This window comes from Electrona antarctica (assembly GCF_951216825.1).
Source record: "Electrona antarctica genome assembly, chromosome: 2".
Taxonomy (NCBI): Eukaryota; Metazoa; Chordata; class Actinopteri; order Myctophiformes; family Myctophidae; genus Electrona; species Electrona antarctica.
This window is the reverse complement of record NC_136807.1, coordinates 31,384,343-31,401,098: the sequence shown is the minus strand read 5'-3', so window position 1 is coordinate 31,401,098 and position 16,756 is coordinate 31,384,343. Positions and strand designations below refer to the sequence as shown.

General features: G+C 42.2%; 2 protein-coding genes across 2 annotated transcripts; one reads left to right on the top strand and one right to left on the bottom strand.

Annotated features, from left to right (window-relative positions):
* Nucleotides 1–591: 591 nt before the first annotated feature.
* On the bottom strand, nucleotides 592–6,835 carry fbxw12 (F-box and WD repeat domain containing 12). The gene is made up of 10 exons (XM_079524346.1): nucleotides 6,652–6,835; nucleotides 6,045–6,082; nucleotides 5,582–5,751; nucleotides 4,915–5,039; nucleotides 3,904–4,110; nucleotides 3,640–3,804; nucleotides 3,290–3,506; nucleotides 2,491–2,669; nucleotides 1,932–2,068; nucleotides 592–1,296 (listed from the first exon to the last, which is right to left on the bottom strand). The coding sequence occupies exons 1-10, from the start codon at nucleotides 6,748–6,750 to the stop codon at nucleotides 1,197–1,199; spliced, it is 1,437 nt and encodes a 478-aa protein (XP_079380472.1). The 5' UTR covers nucleotides 6,751–6,835; the 3' UTR covers nucleotides 592–1,196.
* A 671-nt stretch (nucleotides 6,836–7,506) lies between these two features.
* On the top strand, nucleotides 7,507–15,859 carry wnt7ab (wingless-type MMTV integration site family, member 7Ab). Its single transcript, XM_079524075.1, has 4 exons — nucleotides 7,507–7,849; nucleotides 8,560–8,786; nucleotides 12,537–12,808; nucleotides 15,372–15,859. Exons 1-4 carry the CDS (start codon nucleotides 7,779–7,781, stop codon nucleotides 15,852–15,854), a joined length of 1,053 nt encoding a protein of 350 aa, XP_079380201.1. The 5' UTR covers nucleotides 7,507–7,778; the 3' UTR covers nucleotides 15,855–15,859.
* Nucleotides 15,860–16,756: the final 897 nt, after the last annotated feature.

The window sequence follows — 16,756 nt, the reverse complement described above, 5'->3', positions numbered from 1 at the left end:
TATATTTTTAATACCTAACAAGTACAACTATTGTGTAGACTTAATATATTAAATTCATGGTATCTTGCCACAGTAATATGTTCTGACAACATTTAGCAGTTTAAAATTGATCACACCAGAATACATGCAATACAATATGCCTTAAGACTTGTGTACAACAATATACCTTCATTTATAACAGTAGGTTGCCCTTGAACCAGTGAAGAGCTTAGTTAACAAAATGTCTCTAAACAAAATACAGTATGTGTTCCATGCCATTCCCATAACATAAGGCCACTGTATGATGATATCCAGCGGCTATACCCTATTGGCTAACTTGCCAGTGAATAGCCCCCACCGGGTGTTATGTAATGCAGTGACAAATATCACCCTCCCTGCCTAGCTCCCTCCCAAATGATATTCCATACACACGCTTGGCAAACTGGATGTACAACACGTCCTGTTGGTGTTTTTTGGAATCATGGCAAAAGACAAACTGGAAATCAAATTGATTGATTTCCCATATAGTAACAATATATTACACTGACAGCTGCTTGCAAACAAATACTTTGTCTCAATTGAAACTGATAAAATATATAGTACTATGTGTAACAGTGTCATAGTACAATAGTTTAATGTGATTGTGAACTCACAGAAACACAAAAAGATATACATCAATATCGTTTCGGACATCTTAGAACAGTGGTGTGGGGTCCTTGAGGAGTTAAGGGTCTGTAGATTTCTGGCAATCGAAAAACGAATTTGGCAACAGGTGCGTTGGTGAAGCCTCACAGACACACGGAATGAAAATAAAAATCACCTTCGCACCATCTACTTGCTCAATAAATAAACTATTTTATTTGATTAGCAATGTTTCAGCATATCAAATGCCTGAAGGTCAACAAAACGGTTTCTTTATTGAGCAAGTAGACAATGTGTGGGTGTTTATTTGTAAACATAGGATTTCTAAAATACCACATATTACACAATAATATCACATATCTGTTAAAGTAATTCTCAAAGGGGAAAATAACCCTATAATTTCTTCGTGAGGAAGACGTGTGAATGTTGGATACAAATCAGATTTAACAACGCCTAGCAATGCCCTCAGCACAAACAATAGAACTTACACTATAGTCAAAGTGCCCCTTGAATTAAAAGAAGTGGTCAGTGCAAATATCAGTAGTGCCATTCAATTCACGTGGTGCTTTTGGTCTTCAGGAGGTGAAAGAGTAAGCTTTCAGGACATCTTTCCCGTCGTTGCCTTCTGCTACGGCCACAATGCTGGAGTAGTCACAGGCCACATGGCTGAAGCCCCTGGAACATAGGACCATACCAGCAGCAGGGGAAGGTTTAAAACAGTGCTTTTGTTTGTTTGTTCATAATCATCATCATCATCATCTATTTAAGCTATTTGGAGCACTGATGCATATAGACAGTGTATAACATAACGATATTCATACAAGTACAGTAGCAAAAGGCATGGCTGAAAACCTATAACCCACTATATGCGTTTATGCATTATTTGAACAGAGGAAGAACGTTTATTTTCTTCAGAAAAGCACACTATTTACAAATAACTTCTAAAATTAATATTCTTGCACTCAAAACAAAACATGAAACTCATCCCCAACTGAACCCATCGTTACATGAATTTCATAACCTCTGACTTCTTTCCAGGGCTTTATATCTGCCAGTAATCTTTGGAATTCTCTGATCATTCGCCCTAAAATTGCATGTTGATCTATTTTCACTATTCTTGAAAGTTTTCAAAATGTTTTGAAAGATTTATCCTATGATGACATGCCCAAAGACAGGGGTCAATTATTAACAGATTATTTTAATAGATTATCGATTCTTTTTTTATATAATTGATTGATAAATTGGTTATTTCTGCTGTACTTTAACGTCAACCTGTCTTTTGTTGTTGACGCAGTGGCCCTGTATTATACCTGGACATAGTGCGGGAACCTCCGAGTAAGTGATATCGGTCCTTCAGGTCAATACGGCCATCTTCTCTGTTCTGGTCTTTCCATGTGTACACTCTTAAAGAAAGGTCCTGACACGCAGCCACCACATGAAAGCTATCCTGTAAACACAATTGCATGAAAATAATGGACTAATTGTAGCCGAGAAAGGTGTTGCAGCATCCAGCCACACAATTTCTTGACAACTTTCCTGCAAGTTAACCAATGCAAAGGTCACACAAACAATTGATATGTTTCACAGCTATAAAGTAGCCTGGTAAACCATCCCGGTCGGTCGTGTAAACTCACATTATCATAATGTCTTCTGCAGACCAGTCTGACCCAAGCTCTGTGTGAAACAAAATAGAAGAAAAAATAGAAAAATAGAAGAGCCAATCGGTGTCTGATTGTCTGTCAATCACAGGGCCCTGAGCGCTGTGATTGAATTCATATTATAATGTGAATTCACGCGACCAGGATGGTTTACCAGGCTAGCTACAAGCTTACAAGTGCTTGTACTTTTCACCATAAGAGACGAACCTACCACAGATATGGATGAAACATTTGCAGCTAGGAATTTCGTGCTGAGGCTGAACTTCAAATAACAGACCCAGAGGTCTTTGTGATCCGCCATCACGAGTGTCTCCCCGTCCTTGGCCTCCAGCAGGACGTTTTGTGGAGATTTGTTCCACAGCAGGCAAGCGGAAATCCCATGCTTCACCACTACAATGGAAACGTAAATTATACAACGGGAAAACTGAGGTCTATTGGAAAATTAATTCAAAAATCATTCCGTATGACTCGAAAGTAGGGCTGCAAATATTTTATATCTATTTTCTTAGTGATTATTATATCGATTACGACAGAGGTCTTCCAGCGCTTTTCAAGCCAGAGAGAGGAAGCAGGGTCCCCCCCACCTAGTACATTATTGTGTAAAATTGTGTTGCAGATTTAACTTTTTCATAAATTCCATAGATTGATTCATAGACTTGTTTGACAACACTGTTATCAGTGTATGTTGGATTCATGGAAATGTGTATTTACTATTTTTCATACATTTAACCACTTAAACCCTCAATACTTAAACCTCTGTACTTGGTTTGTTCCTTTTTCCCTCTACACCAAACCTCTTTGACGATCTACAAGCTCACAACGCGTTCGGCAAAGAATAGGGAAGAATGGGGGGGGGGGGGGGGGGTCCTAGCACACAAATATTTAGCGGCCCCCCTTGTAGTAACTCGGAGGACCCCCTGTTGAGACCCATGGATTACAGCATGCATCCACTATCCCAGCTTTAGAATACAGGTACAACATCCACAGCACAGATTAAAGTGTATAGATACCTTGTATCTCTGACTTGTATCTGGATGTCTTCATGCTGACATCCAGCACAGTGATGGCTCCGGGTGCAGAGCGCGAGCTCTCCACCTGGTGGATGATGGCCAGTCTAGCAGGCTGGGTGGGCATAAAGACAGCCGTGTGGAACCATTGGATCGGCAGACACTGGCTCAGAGGATCTTCGTCCGCAGATGGATTGATCAAACTGGTAGCAGAGATCACCTGCCAGCCACATCATCAATCAAAAGAAATTAAATGTTCTTTAATCCTGGTTTCATTTTCATTATTATCGGCTATTTATCAGCTGCACACAGAAATGTAATATACAGTAAAACAAGCATTACCCAGTGCCTACCTTTGGAACCAAATCATAGTTGTCTTTGGTTCCTGCCAAGATCCATTTCTTGTCGGGAGAAGCTAGCAGAAGGTTGACATTGAAAGAGTCACACACCACTAGACTGGATGTTTTTGACCACTCAGGACCCGTTAGTGTGTGCAGTGATCCTTGTGCGGTGCCTACCTGAGAAACATTTGAATTAAGAGAGAGCGTTAACATTTCAGAAGCGAGGGACTTGATTAAAGATGACGTGTGCAAAGATTTGAAGAGTTGGTAACTTACAAAGAGAAAGCAGCGGTCTTTAAACGTGTATGGTAGTAATGTGCAGCGTGGAGATGCAGTGTGGTATGACGCCACTTCCACTCCTGTCTGAGCCTGCCAGCTCTTGATAAGCCCTGAGGAATCGGATGTAATCACTAGTCCATGCTCTCTGTCACTGACAATGCTTGTCAGAGGACTCTGCACGGCACTGCACCACAACTCCACCCCCTAAAACAAATGAGACAAACACAACAAGCAAATTCAGTTCACTTAAATGGCCACACAAGATGCTAGCTTGTGAATACATAATACATTTGGAGTTTAATTGATTGATCTTTTATAATACATAATATATTGGTACATATCTGTCAACATGATACAACACAAAAAAGGCTTGAGAGCTTATTTCCATTAGTGGTCCTTCATGTATGAATATTTAATATATGTTGTTGCATTGCTGGTGCTGTTTATAGTGACTTTTTGCCCCCATTGTAGTCATTGCCAATTCCCTTATGTATGTACAGTAATATAGTAATTGAAGCTTAATTACTTTGAGCTTCAATCCCTTTCAAATGTCTCTGCTTCTTTGCCTGTAATTAAGGTTGCATTCCTGCCAAATGTTTAGAATCAGACTAAAAGTAGGATTGACATTTCTTTGTTGCGAGGCTTTTGTACACAAGGTAATAATGTCTTTGTTACAGGTGCGTAGGTGAAGCACACAATGATGCACGAAGAACAATAAAGGCAGTAAGGCACCCGCACACTGCCCGACTTGCACAAAGAACTATTATTAAACACGTTTCGGTCACCAAGGCCTTCTTCAATCATGCATTTAAGGTCTTGGTGACCCAAACGTGACCAAAATGATTAATTAAAGTTATTCTCCTGTTCGGTGCAAGTTGGGCAGTGTGCGGGTGCCTTTATTGTTCTATATTTACATTAAACAATTAAAAGGTATTTGAAGGCAACTTTGTTCCAAAGCTAGAAACCAAGCAAATCCACTGAATCGCTCTATGACATATTTTTACTAACATTTTTCACATCCCACGCTCGCACTGTCCCATCAGTTGAGGCACTGCAGATGGTGCTACGGAAACTCCAGGGCTCCATAGCGGTGGGTGTATTCTTCTCCAGGTACACTAAACCAACCACTCTGCCTAGAATAGATGATGACAACCATTTCACACCAAAAGAATGAGGTTAGAGTGGCATGGCATCATGGCAGAAAGGGTGCAAAACTAATCGATGTAATCAATTACTGTGTGTGTGTGTGTGTGTGTGTGTGTGTGTGTGTGTGTGTGTGTGTGTGTGTGTGTGTGTGTGTGTGTGTGTGTGTGTGTATGTGTATATATCATTATTTTTTTAAGTTCATTGATAATTTAATAAAATAATCCATTATTTATGTATCCCTATTTTGGATGTGTCAATATTGGAAAACATTCAACTTTCGATTTTCATACTTTTTTGCATGACACTAATGTATAAAATAGGGCTCAAGTGGTTAATCAATTCGTTGACTTGATATATAAATCATTTCAAATATATATTTTATACAACAGAAAGACGGTCTCGATTATTTGTATTAATCTAAAAGGTAATTGATAGAATAATCGCTAAGAAGATTATAGATAGTTGCAGCTCTACATGGCAGATATGGGAATGTAAGTCCTGTAGACTGGTACAGTATGTAAGTACATACCTGTGTGACCCCTCAGGCCTTTGCAGGTGTAGTCGCAGCCGGACCGGCCCTGTGTCATCTTGCTCTCCAAGTGGGAGCGACGCAGGTAGTACCTCTTCCACGCGTCCCTCATGTGTTCACTGTCCACCACAGCGACGTTACAGAAGCCCCAGCACTGGAGGCACAACCTCCTGGACACATCACATCATAGAATGTACAGTAGGGAATGCACCGAACACTTATCCATCCATCCACCCACCCACCCACACACACACACACACACACACACACACACACACACACACACACACACACACACACACACACACACACACACACACACACACACACACACACACACACACACACACACACACACACACACACACACAATCAAGCAACTTAAAAACAGTCTGGGGTGTTCCCAAAAGCTAGAGTAGATGTTAAAACAACACCAAACATGCCCCTTTAAGATGAAACGTACCTCCATAACCAAGGAGTCTGTGCAACTTCGAGCCAATCCTAAAAAAAATAATAAAAATGCACAGGTAAGAAGTACAGATGTACTGTATGTACATGAACATTATCATGATGAAAGAGGGCTCACTACTGTGGTATCTGCGTTAATTAAGTGGTGCAAAGAGTAAGACCATAAGCAATGAGTTGACAGGTGGGAAAAGGTGATGGCAAATTCAATACAGATTGAAGTTCCACGATGACAATGCCCACATCCGCAGGGCACGAGGGGTTACTGAATTGTTTGATGAATATGAAAATAATATGAATCATAATGGCCCACCAGGCAACCACCACTATAATAAAATCAAGTGTATGGGTAATGGGGATAGCTTTTATTTTATCTTGTGTTACATTGGCATGTTCGTTTCATCTATCCACATCTCCACAAAAGCTGTCTAGGTGGCTGGTGGCCACCAGACCAACATCTATACTCAGACTATCTTATTATGATGATGGCACATTATGTTGTTTTCCCTTTTTCCATTTGTCACTAGTGACTAGTCTGTCTCAAGTTTGTGAATTTAGTCTCCCACACACCACTTCCGCACTTTGCTGCCACCACTCCTCCTTACCGTACAAACACTTGAGACGTTGATCAAATCTTCCACATTTAAGAAGGTAAAAATGTGGATAAGGCAATCACTGCCTAATATTGCAATTTCACTGTCCATAGTGATGGAAGTCAGCAGTTAATACAAAATACACAAGCACACGTGCTGTGTGCGTAGCTCTAACCAACCAGTATGTTGATTGTTGTGTAAAACTACGGAAAGTATGCAGGGTCAAACGACAGTTTTCCCTTTTAACTGCATTAGCGTCACATTACCACCAGATGGCGCCACAATCAAAGGTACAACGGCTACACTGGAGCGCACTAGAAGCAGTGCGCGCGCCAGTGCCCCGTCTAATTTTATTTGAGAAAGAAAATTAGTTAAAAAAAAGAATTTAAATTGCACCACATCAACATATGTTGAATGAAAGTGAAGTATAATTTTGCTGTACCGTCCTGTACGTTAATTTGTGCTCAGATGCATAGCCTGTTTTCAGAAATATATCAGTTTTAGCCGGATTACTTTAATAATGTACGACTAATAAACCATCAATTTGTTTTGGAAGGTTTGTTTTTTACCTAAATAACCACATTTGATGTCGACACACCATGCCCGATGGCCAAATCATTAGGAATGCCTATCAATCAAGGTGAATGCACAACAAGTGGAATAGTGGCTGCCTGCCTGCCTGCAACCCTGGCTGGCGGGATTCCACAGCATGCAGAAAGAAGAAGAAGGGCCCCATGCATGCATGTCTCTCTCTCCTGTCCTGTGAACGGTGTGAACACGCCCCAGATAGATCAGACAGATATAAGAGCTCGGCTCAGACCTGCGGGTAGCAGCCAGCCAGGGAACAACTGTGAGAAAGCACCGCACTTGCTCACCCCAAGCGTTACCTGTGACACCCTCGCAATGACAAGAGGGCGCTGCAAAGGGGCCACGTAAAAGAAGGGACTTATTTGGGGATAACTTTTTTTTCCTTCTTCTCCAGGCCATGAAATATTTGATTGTACATTTGTTTTGATGAGATCCGTCACTTGGAGTTTACTTCTTTGGACTTACCTGTGCGGTTGTTGTTGTGGACGATCATCGGAGAATAGGCGAACAAGACATCACTCGTGGGAATCGTTGCATGAAGTGGGGGCACGATGAGTCGGAGAACTCGCCGTTGGATTTTAAGAGTTTTACTTTGCCTAGCAATAGTTTATTTGAAAATTGGGTGAGTTGCATTTACGTGTTTTCTCGTGCGGTCCGGTGCGGATGTTGCAGTCTGGTTCGAAAGGTTTTTGACTGAGGCTATATTAACAAATGTAGCCTATATAGGCTACACATAAAAACAAAAATAAAACGTATAAAAGTTGCTACTGGCTTTAGTTTATCCCCTTTCGTCCTGGCAATATTCATATTGTGCCAAAAACATCTCTTCTGCACAAGGCAGCAAAATCAAACTCACCTTGTGATTTAAAAAGAAACACAAAAGTTTGTTATAAAACGCATATTACCGTAGGCTATAATTTCTCATACATTTTTTGTTATGTTAAATAATTGGATATAATTTGTCAATTTGACAATAACACCCAAGCTGTTAAGTCTATTGCCATATTGATACATTATTATAGACCTAACCCTTTAACTCGAATTTGTAATGAATTATCCAAATGTTGTCCAATGGTAAATTATTACAAATTAACAGGATTTTGCTGTTTAGTGGCTATTAATGCCTTGTAGCCTATAGGGGTTATATATTTTTTCTGTTATTGTTTTAGGGTTTCAAGTTTTAACCTAATTAACTAAATGCTAGAAATGTCCAAATGTAATAAGACATTTAGGCCCAATAAAATAGCCTCGTACAGTCTAAGTAAATGTTCTTCGCTAAATGATGGGACTGCATGTCTGCTTATCTCACTTACATCCATCTTCCATTCACAGTGGCTTCTCGTCGGTGGTCGCTTTAGGTGCGAGTATAATCTGTAACAAGATTCCTGGTTTGGCTCCGCGACAACGGATTATCTGCCAAAGTCGCCCCGATGCCATTATCGTCATTGGAGAGGGAGCCCAAATGGGCATCAACGAATGTCAATTTCAGTTCAAAAACGGACGTTGGAACTGCTCTGCGCTCGGAGAGAGGACAGTCTTCGGAAAAGAGTTGAAAGTGGGTATGTTGCCTGTCAATTACATTTTGATTACAACTTGAAACTTTTTTTGTCGCTAAAATGCCTTAAATTGAGCGCCTTTACATGAAAGAAATGCATCCACGTGTGCGTAAAAGGTGCGTCAAGTGCGCAAAATTGCCAACGTGTTTAAATAAGGAGCCTGTTTGTTAATAGCCTACATGTTGTGGGCTAATTAACAATTATTTTGTGTGCAATATCCTTTAATCCATTATCAAAATTGTGAATTTAGTCTTGCATGACAAACAGTACAAAGCTCCAGGATATGATAATTATGCGCTTGCTGCCTTGCTCTAAATCTGGCAATATTTCTAATGATCGTGCCACCTGCAAAATTACATCCTCTGCAACTTTCCAAAGCAGTGGTTCTCAAAGTGGGGTCTATGGAGGGACCCTCAGGGTTACAAATGGACCCTTACAGGTCTGTAACTCTGAGAGTGTACAAAGTTCAATCAAAAATGTGTTTTTGATTGATTGAATACTTTATTAAGGGTTTACAAAATAGTACAAAGGTATACAATAATGCTAAAATGATAACACAAAAAGTCCTAAGGGCTTGTTTCCATTTAAACCTGTCTGTGTAGGCTATATTATAATAATAATATACTAATATACTAATAATATAACTACTAATAATAGGCCTAATATACTCTCGGAGTTATGGGTGTCCTTGAAATAAAAACAAGGTTTGAGAACCACTGTTCCAGAGGATCCAGCTAGTGTCATTTACAACAGGCCTAGTGAGGCTCTCTGAGCATTTTATAAAAGGCATCTGAAGCCAGTGCGACAACAAAGCTCCTGTGAATGTTGCCGGTCTCTCTTTTCAGCCAGACAGCGTCTCCAGAGACAGCATGTTCACCAGTCTTTATCCTGTCTAACGTTGGGTGCTGTGGCTCACACTGTATCCATGCATGTGCATCTTACCACGGGTATAAGTTACATCCACGGAAAAAGTCAAGAGGACAGAAAGATTTGAAAGTGGCCTCAACGACACTCATGGGAATTATTAAGAAAAAAGAAATAAGAGACAAAAAAAAAGTTCAAACCAGTGTTGTCATTGTTGATAGTCTCAGACAGGCAGATGGGTCTACAATGGATGCAAGTCTTGATCTTATGAGCGGAGTGCATCTTGTGACCAGTGGCTTTCTGTGTGAGAACTCTGTTGACCAGTGGTTGTATGATAAAATATCTATGTTAAAATGTGTTCTCTCTTTAAAAGCATGACGACAGAACATTGCAATATTTTGAAATGATATATCTCTTTGGTTACTGCCTGCAGTCTGCAAGGGGCCTTATTTTCCCCTCATGTTAGTTATTATAATATTAGAGTTTCTCACCACCACTAGTGTTGTTATTAAACAATATGGCCAAATACCTCTGTATACAATGGTCAGTATTGCTTGGAGCAGCTGTTTGGTCCCATCTTTCCTGCTTTCTGTTGGCGGGAGGGGATTATCTCGACATGCTGTTGAGGTGAAAGCAGTGGTGTTCCCCAATCTGTTCCTCTGAATGAATGGTTTAAGCCCGTCAAGGTTCTCGGTCTATAGTTCTTAAGAGAAGAGTCCAAGGCTATGGCTTGGACAGCCGTGCCAAATAGATTGGTTTCACTGATCAGATTAGCCGGTAGAAGGCGAACGAGTGTAAATGAATGCCATTGTTGGTGCTTAGTTGCAGCCTGCACTGCTTTCATTGAGGACACAGGAAAAGTAACTGACCCTACTACTCATATAGTTGAATGTGAGGTGCTGTTGGTGATGCTCAGTACCATGGACCTTAGCTATACCTTAGAGTAATATTAAGAGGTGGAGTATAAAGAGTTGCACAACGGTAGCCGTGTAGGCTACAGTACAGTAGACATTATAGCCATTTTTAGTTTTCCAGTGTCTCTTCTGTTTTTAAGCTCTTCCACTGGTTCTTACGAGATCACAAGGAATGCATACCATCCTTTGTTTTTGAGCCCCTCGCATTCAGAACTCAGAAGGGGAAAAATTAACAACAGTGCAGTCAGGACTGGCCAACTGTGTCGACACACCTTCATTTCTGGCTACGAGCCCATTGACTCTATAAAAACGTCCACATAATTGATGCCTCAATATGAGTTTTCCTTTTTTCCCTTCAATGGCAAGGGCATGCATCCAAGATGTTTATCAGAAACATGGCAGCCTCACAGTCAACCACGTTGCAGGAGGAAGTGCTGGGGAGAGTATCACGTTTGTTTTGGACAAAGAGAGAGACAAGATGAGTTTGTTTACACATAGATATGATGCATGCTGTCATCGATGGGTTTCCTGTTTACATGCTGGCGAATGCGATACCTGCTATTTGAAACATGATAAATACCGCATCTATGAATATGCATCTGCGCACAGTGCATGTTCCTGCATGCGTGCTCCACGAGAAAAAATGGTTTGCATTATGGCAGAGTGGAAGCAGATCTAATCTCAAAATGGATATAAAACTGGGCTCTTGAATAACATGTTTCCTTATGGCTCATATTTCCTCATGGCCCATATTTTTTGTTTTGACTCAGGAAACCCTGCCTTGGGATCTTCCCGTAAATTGTGTCAGGTTAACTTTAAATTATTTGTCGATAATTCAGGCCCTCCAGTGTGCGTAAATGATTTGTGTAGCTGGACTTGGAAGAGATAACCCCAGCATGAAGATTGTAATGTTAGCCTCCTATGAGTTTGCACAAAGCGTACCAGTTTCTGATGGGATCAATACACTCTTCCTTCCCAACAAGCCCGTTTATTCATGACGTTTTATTGACAGTGTCTCTCACAGCCATTTTGGTTCAAAGGCAGGAGCGTTTCCAGGTCAGGTTGCAGAACACTGCAGCCCTTGAGTGATGTGTCAGTAAGACTGTGATGTAAGCACACATACTGTTAATGGTTAAACGCCTTTTTTCTGCTCCCTGCTTATTGTATTCCCCGGAGACTGGAGGAGCATCGCTGAGTTTTTACAGCATGGCCGTCTATAAGAGGGTCTGTGTGGGGTGTGTGTGTGTGTGTGTGTGTGTGTGTGTGAGAGTGTGTGTGTGTGTGAGAGAGAGAGAGTGTGTGTGTGTGTGTGTGTGTGTGTGTGTGTGTGTGTGTGTGTGTGCGTGCGTGCGTGCGTGCGTGCGTGCGTGCGTGCGTGCGTGCGTGCGTGCGTGCGTCAGTCTGTCTGTCTGTTCAGAATTAATCTTGCAAACATGTCAACCAATCAGTATCAAATATCTGCCATTAAGCTGAAGAAGTACCTCCATGCAAAATTCTTTCCACTTTATGTTTTATATACTTTTAATGGAAGTCAACAGGGATCAGATCGGGGCAGAAACCTTGCCCAAATTTGGAAAAACATACATCATAGATACATTACAGATATGACTGACTGACGTCACAGATGAGTGATGTCACATGAAGTCCCACATCCACATGGGAGCTACACTGTTCCCCATGTGGATCTACAAGATTCACATGATCCCATTTCCCTCATGTTCTCTTGTACTTCATGTAAAACCGCCATGAAATATCATACCATTGCTGTCGGGGAGAAATCTCTTATCGCCATTCTCCATATTTAGATTTTTTGTGTTTTTTCGTAAATTAATGCCCTACTTGAGCAAACTACAGCGTCACAAAAACATCAAAAGTAACAGAACCATTTCAAGCTTGTAGATCTGATACTTTTGCTTTGTATTTGAATACTCAAAAGTAATATCTATTCTACCTCCATTTCACCGTCTTTCCCTAGGCAGCAAAGAGGCGGCGTTCACGTATGCCATCATCGCAGCTGGGGTGGCCCACGCCATCACGGCGGCATGCACACAGGGCAACCTGAGCGACTGCAGCTGTGACAAGGAGAAGCAGGGTTTCTACGGCAAGGGCCAGGGCTGGAAGTGGGGCGGGTGCTCCGCCGACATCAGCTACGGACTGGGCTTCTCCAAGGTGTTTGTGGACGCCCGTGAGGTCAAACAGAACGCCAGGACGCTGATGAACCTGCACAATAACGAGGTGGGGCGAAAGGTAGGTGGTCACAACAACTCACAACCACACGCCTGTCACAGTTATTATTATCACACAGATTAGACCCCCTCGCCGTCAATTATCCCATGCAAATTGTCAGAATTGTTTCCCTTCGATCTGAATAAATTCATTTATTGAAAAATAGCGGAAATACAAAATAGCTGATCTACAAGCTCACAAGGCATCGACATTGCGACGCATTGTTAGTTCGTTGATTGCCTATTTTCACTATTATAGAAAACATTTGAAAGGCACAAAGCATTTATTTTGATTATTGGTGCTGGTCATTCAGTCATTTCTGTTTATAGTTATTTGACATATCCTGTGCAATTGTAGTTTACAAAGTCTAAAAGGCAAACAAATCAAAATTTGTTTTATTTTCCAATGTTCAATGCCAAAAACGCGATTAAATCATTAATCTTAGTTATTTGTACGACAATTCATATTTCATGATCGTGACACTCACAACTCACATACTAGTTGTTTATGGGTTTTATACACCCTTAATGATTGATTGTACAGGTCCATTTTTAAATGAACACCACATTTACCGTGTGGCATGGGGAAATGGCTCATTATCGCAAATCTTTGTAGACAGAATGACACATAAGCCATGACAGAATGTTAGGTTGAGATGTTGATTAATGACGGGGATTAACAACTGTGACATCAGCCACAGTATAGTAACTGTGGTTGTGGCGATTCAGGAGGCCTCGCCGTGCTTTCGGACGGGTGAATCTTGCCAGGGATCTGGGCAACGGGGCCAAGATTAAACAGGCAGCGGAATAAAGGGTTTCTTGTAGGGGAAGAGCTCTTTAAGTGGCAGGGTTTGATTACAACCCAGATCTCTCATGCTGAAAACAGATTGACACTGTACAAAAGGGCATTAGCTCTGTCCCCCATGCGCTGCACTGTTGGGACAGTATACAGTTACCTTCGCTGGATTCCCTGACATGGTTTATCTAATATCATCAACCCACATCAGTTGTGATGTGTCAGTATCATGGAAATGTTTGCTGTTTTGATACAACTTTTGCTCATCATGTGAGTCATGCGTTTTTCCATTTTTACGACTAGTGCCAGACATAGATAATCCCCGAAAACAGCAGCAGACTGTCGTTTTTGTGTTTTTTGTGATGCGTTCACATGCTCGGTGCGCGCCCCCCGTGCATCCATGGCTGCAGACACTGTGGAGAGACTGAGAGACTCCAGCAAGTCTGGAGGTTAAAGATTGAGTGGAATAGTGTGCCAAACAGCCAGGGTGAGGCTTTTTGTACCACACTGGGGTTAGTGAAGAGGAAAGAAGCACCTCTTCCCGAGTCAACCCAGCTTCCCTCTCCTTTCTTTCTTTCTCTGGGTGCCACAGTGGGCCGATTCACACCACCGACGCGTCCCCACGCAGACTGAAAAGCCTCCTTCTCACACATTGTACCCGGCAGATCACTGCTGCCTTTCTGTGCGCCGTTTCTGAAGCCTCGGGTTCTGATTGGCTTATCTAGACAGCTAAATTGCCTCCCAGCGAAGCAAGCTACACTCATGGTTTCAAACCCATCAGTGGTTTTACTCCGTCCCCTTGTCTCTGGCAATAAATGGACTCTCTGTTTTGATGGCTGTCCCGTCCCCCCTTGCCTTTATTTATGCTAATCAAAGCAGCAGCAATGAGCATGAGCAGCGCTCACAGCTCCAGGTCCATGACGTCCACACAAAGGCTGTCACAAGTGTTGGTCACAGGACGGCTGATGGATTAGTCAATGGAGAGCCAAGACAGGTTGTTTATCAGTCCTCGTTCTCTTGTCTGTGTTTCCATTTGGGTTTTATGCTTAATTTATTATAAGACGGAGTCGCTGGCCGACAATAACTGATTTTTCCAGGTAACAATGTAATTGTAGGCTAACATTAAAAGTTTTTTGACTTTTTAATTCAACTACTTGAACCCTAGTGTCGAACATTCGGCAAAAATATACAATATACAAGATCACAACGCATCACAACGGTGTTAACTTATATTTATTTATTAACTTAGGCTATATATTATTTAACATATTTGCTGTACAGCAAAAACAGGAGAGACTCACTCCCTTCAACTACTTATATAGTGGTTAAGGACAGCACGGGACACAAATGAATGGCAGTTGAAGAGTTGTAAGAAGTGTGAATGAAACTTTTTCAAAAAATGGTGCTGACCTTATTGCAGTGTGACTGACTGACTGACTGACTGCGTTGCAGTGAGTGGCGGCGCAATGGTGTCATCGTATACGTATGTCATCGGCTCAGGGTTTTGCCGTGATCCCAGTCACTCAGCACCTTGTACAATCACTCCTGACATTTGTGTATTGTGTGTGGTGGCTACACACACAGAGCCTGAAATCTGATACAGTATTTTGGCTTCTGTGTATACAGTACCACACAGCTGAAGCACACCCACTCCCACCCATATAGAGCATTTCTCCTGCATGTTTCTTTATTTTTTATGGCAGAGTATGCTAATATAATAAGTAAGCTAATAAGTAACACTTCTTAAGGGGCTTTTAACCCAACTTTCTTTCTGTGTGTCTGTCTATAGGTCCTGGAGAAGAACATGCGTCTGGAGTGCAAGTGCCACGGCGTCTCCGGGTCCTGCACCACCAAGACCTGCTGGACCACGCTCCCCAAGTTCCGCGAGTTGGGCTACATCCTCAAGGAGAAGTTTGCGCACGCTGTGCACGTGGAACCGGTCAAGGCCAGCCGCCACAAGCGGCCCAAGTTCCTCAAGATCAAGAAGCCCTACTCGTACCGCAAGCCCATGGACACAGACCTGGTGTACATAGACAAGTCGCCCAACTATTGCGAGGCCGACCCGGTCACCGGGAGCCTGGGGACGCAGGGCCGGATGTGCAACAAGACAATGATGCAGCAGATCAGCGGCTGCGACCTGATGTGCTGCGGACGGGGCTACAACACGCACCAGTACTCGCGCGTGTGGCAGTGCAACTGCAAGTTCCTGTGGTGTTGCTATGTCAAGTGCAACACATGCAGCGAACGGACAGAGGTGTACACCTGCAAGTGAAATTATTTATTGGGACGACGGTCGTGTGCGTGTGTGCGTATGTACTGCGTATGTGTGCGTATGTGTGTGTGTGTGTGTGTGTGTGTGTGTGTGTGTGTGTGTGTGTGTGTGTGTGTGTGTGTTGTGCATGTGGATACGTATGCATGCGGGGCATTTTGTTCACGTCTTGTCTTGTGTTTTGAGTTTGACCTTTGTATGATTACACGGACAGAGGAACTGTTGAGTTGTACAAGAAGGTTTTTTTCGCAGCCTAGTCGTCGACAATGTGGAGCTACTGAATACGTATGGAGCCTGACGTCTTTTTGCACACAAAGCCCTTTAACCCAACCCCCTACGTGATGGAGTTTTGTGTTTTTGCTGGAGTGCAATGTGAGGAATCAGTGCAACATCTACCATAAAAGGGAAACAACAACCCAACGAGGACGAGTGTGGTTGGACGGAGCCACAGTGTGAGTCACTTAGACTGGAAGACTTTAAGCTATGGGATGTGTACGGACACGCCGGGCCGGCTGAGGAAACGGACACTAGCCGACGCTCTTAAATCAATGCTGGATCGGGAATGCTGGACTGACTGACTGCTGTAGTTCTCTGCTCCTAGCAGCCCTAGGACACCTTATGCACAGACGGAAGAAAGAAAACAACACAGCCATCGGGAATATTTAACATGCTGTATTTAGAGATTAAAAAAATAATTAATATTAATTTATTTTATTAAAGAAAACTACTGATTTTTTTTTATCCGTTCTGGAACAACAATGACTAGATGAGGGGAGGTTTGTGGTTTATATAAATGCAATCGGAACTAAGTCCACGCGGTAACTGTACACTGGAAATGACTGGAATGTGTTGTTCCATGTTGAAGCTGCTGTGGGCTCGATGTCTCTGACCTGGTCTTTCTCATG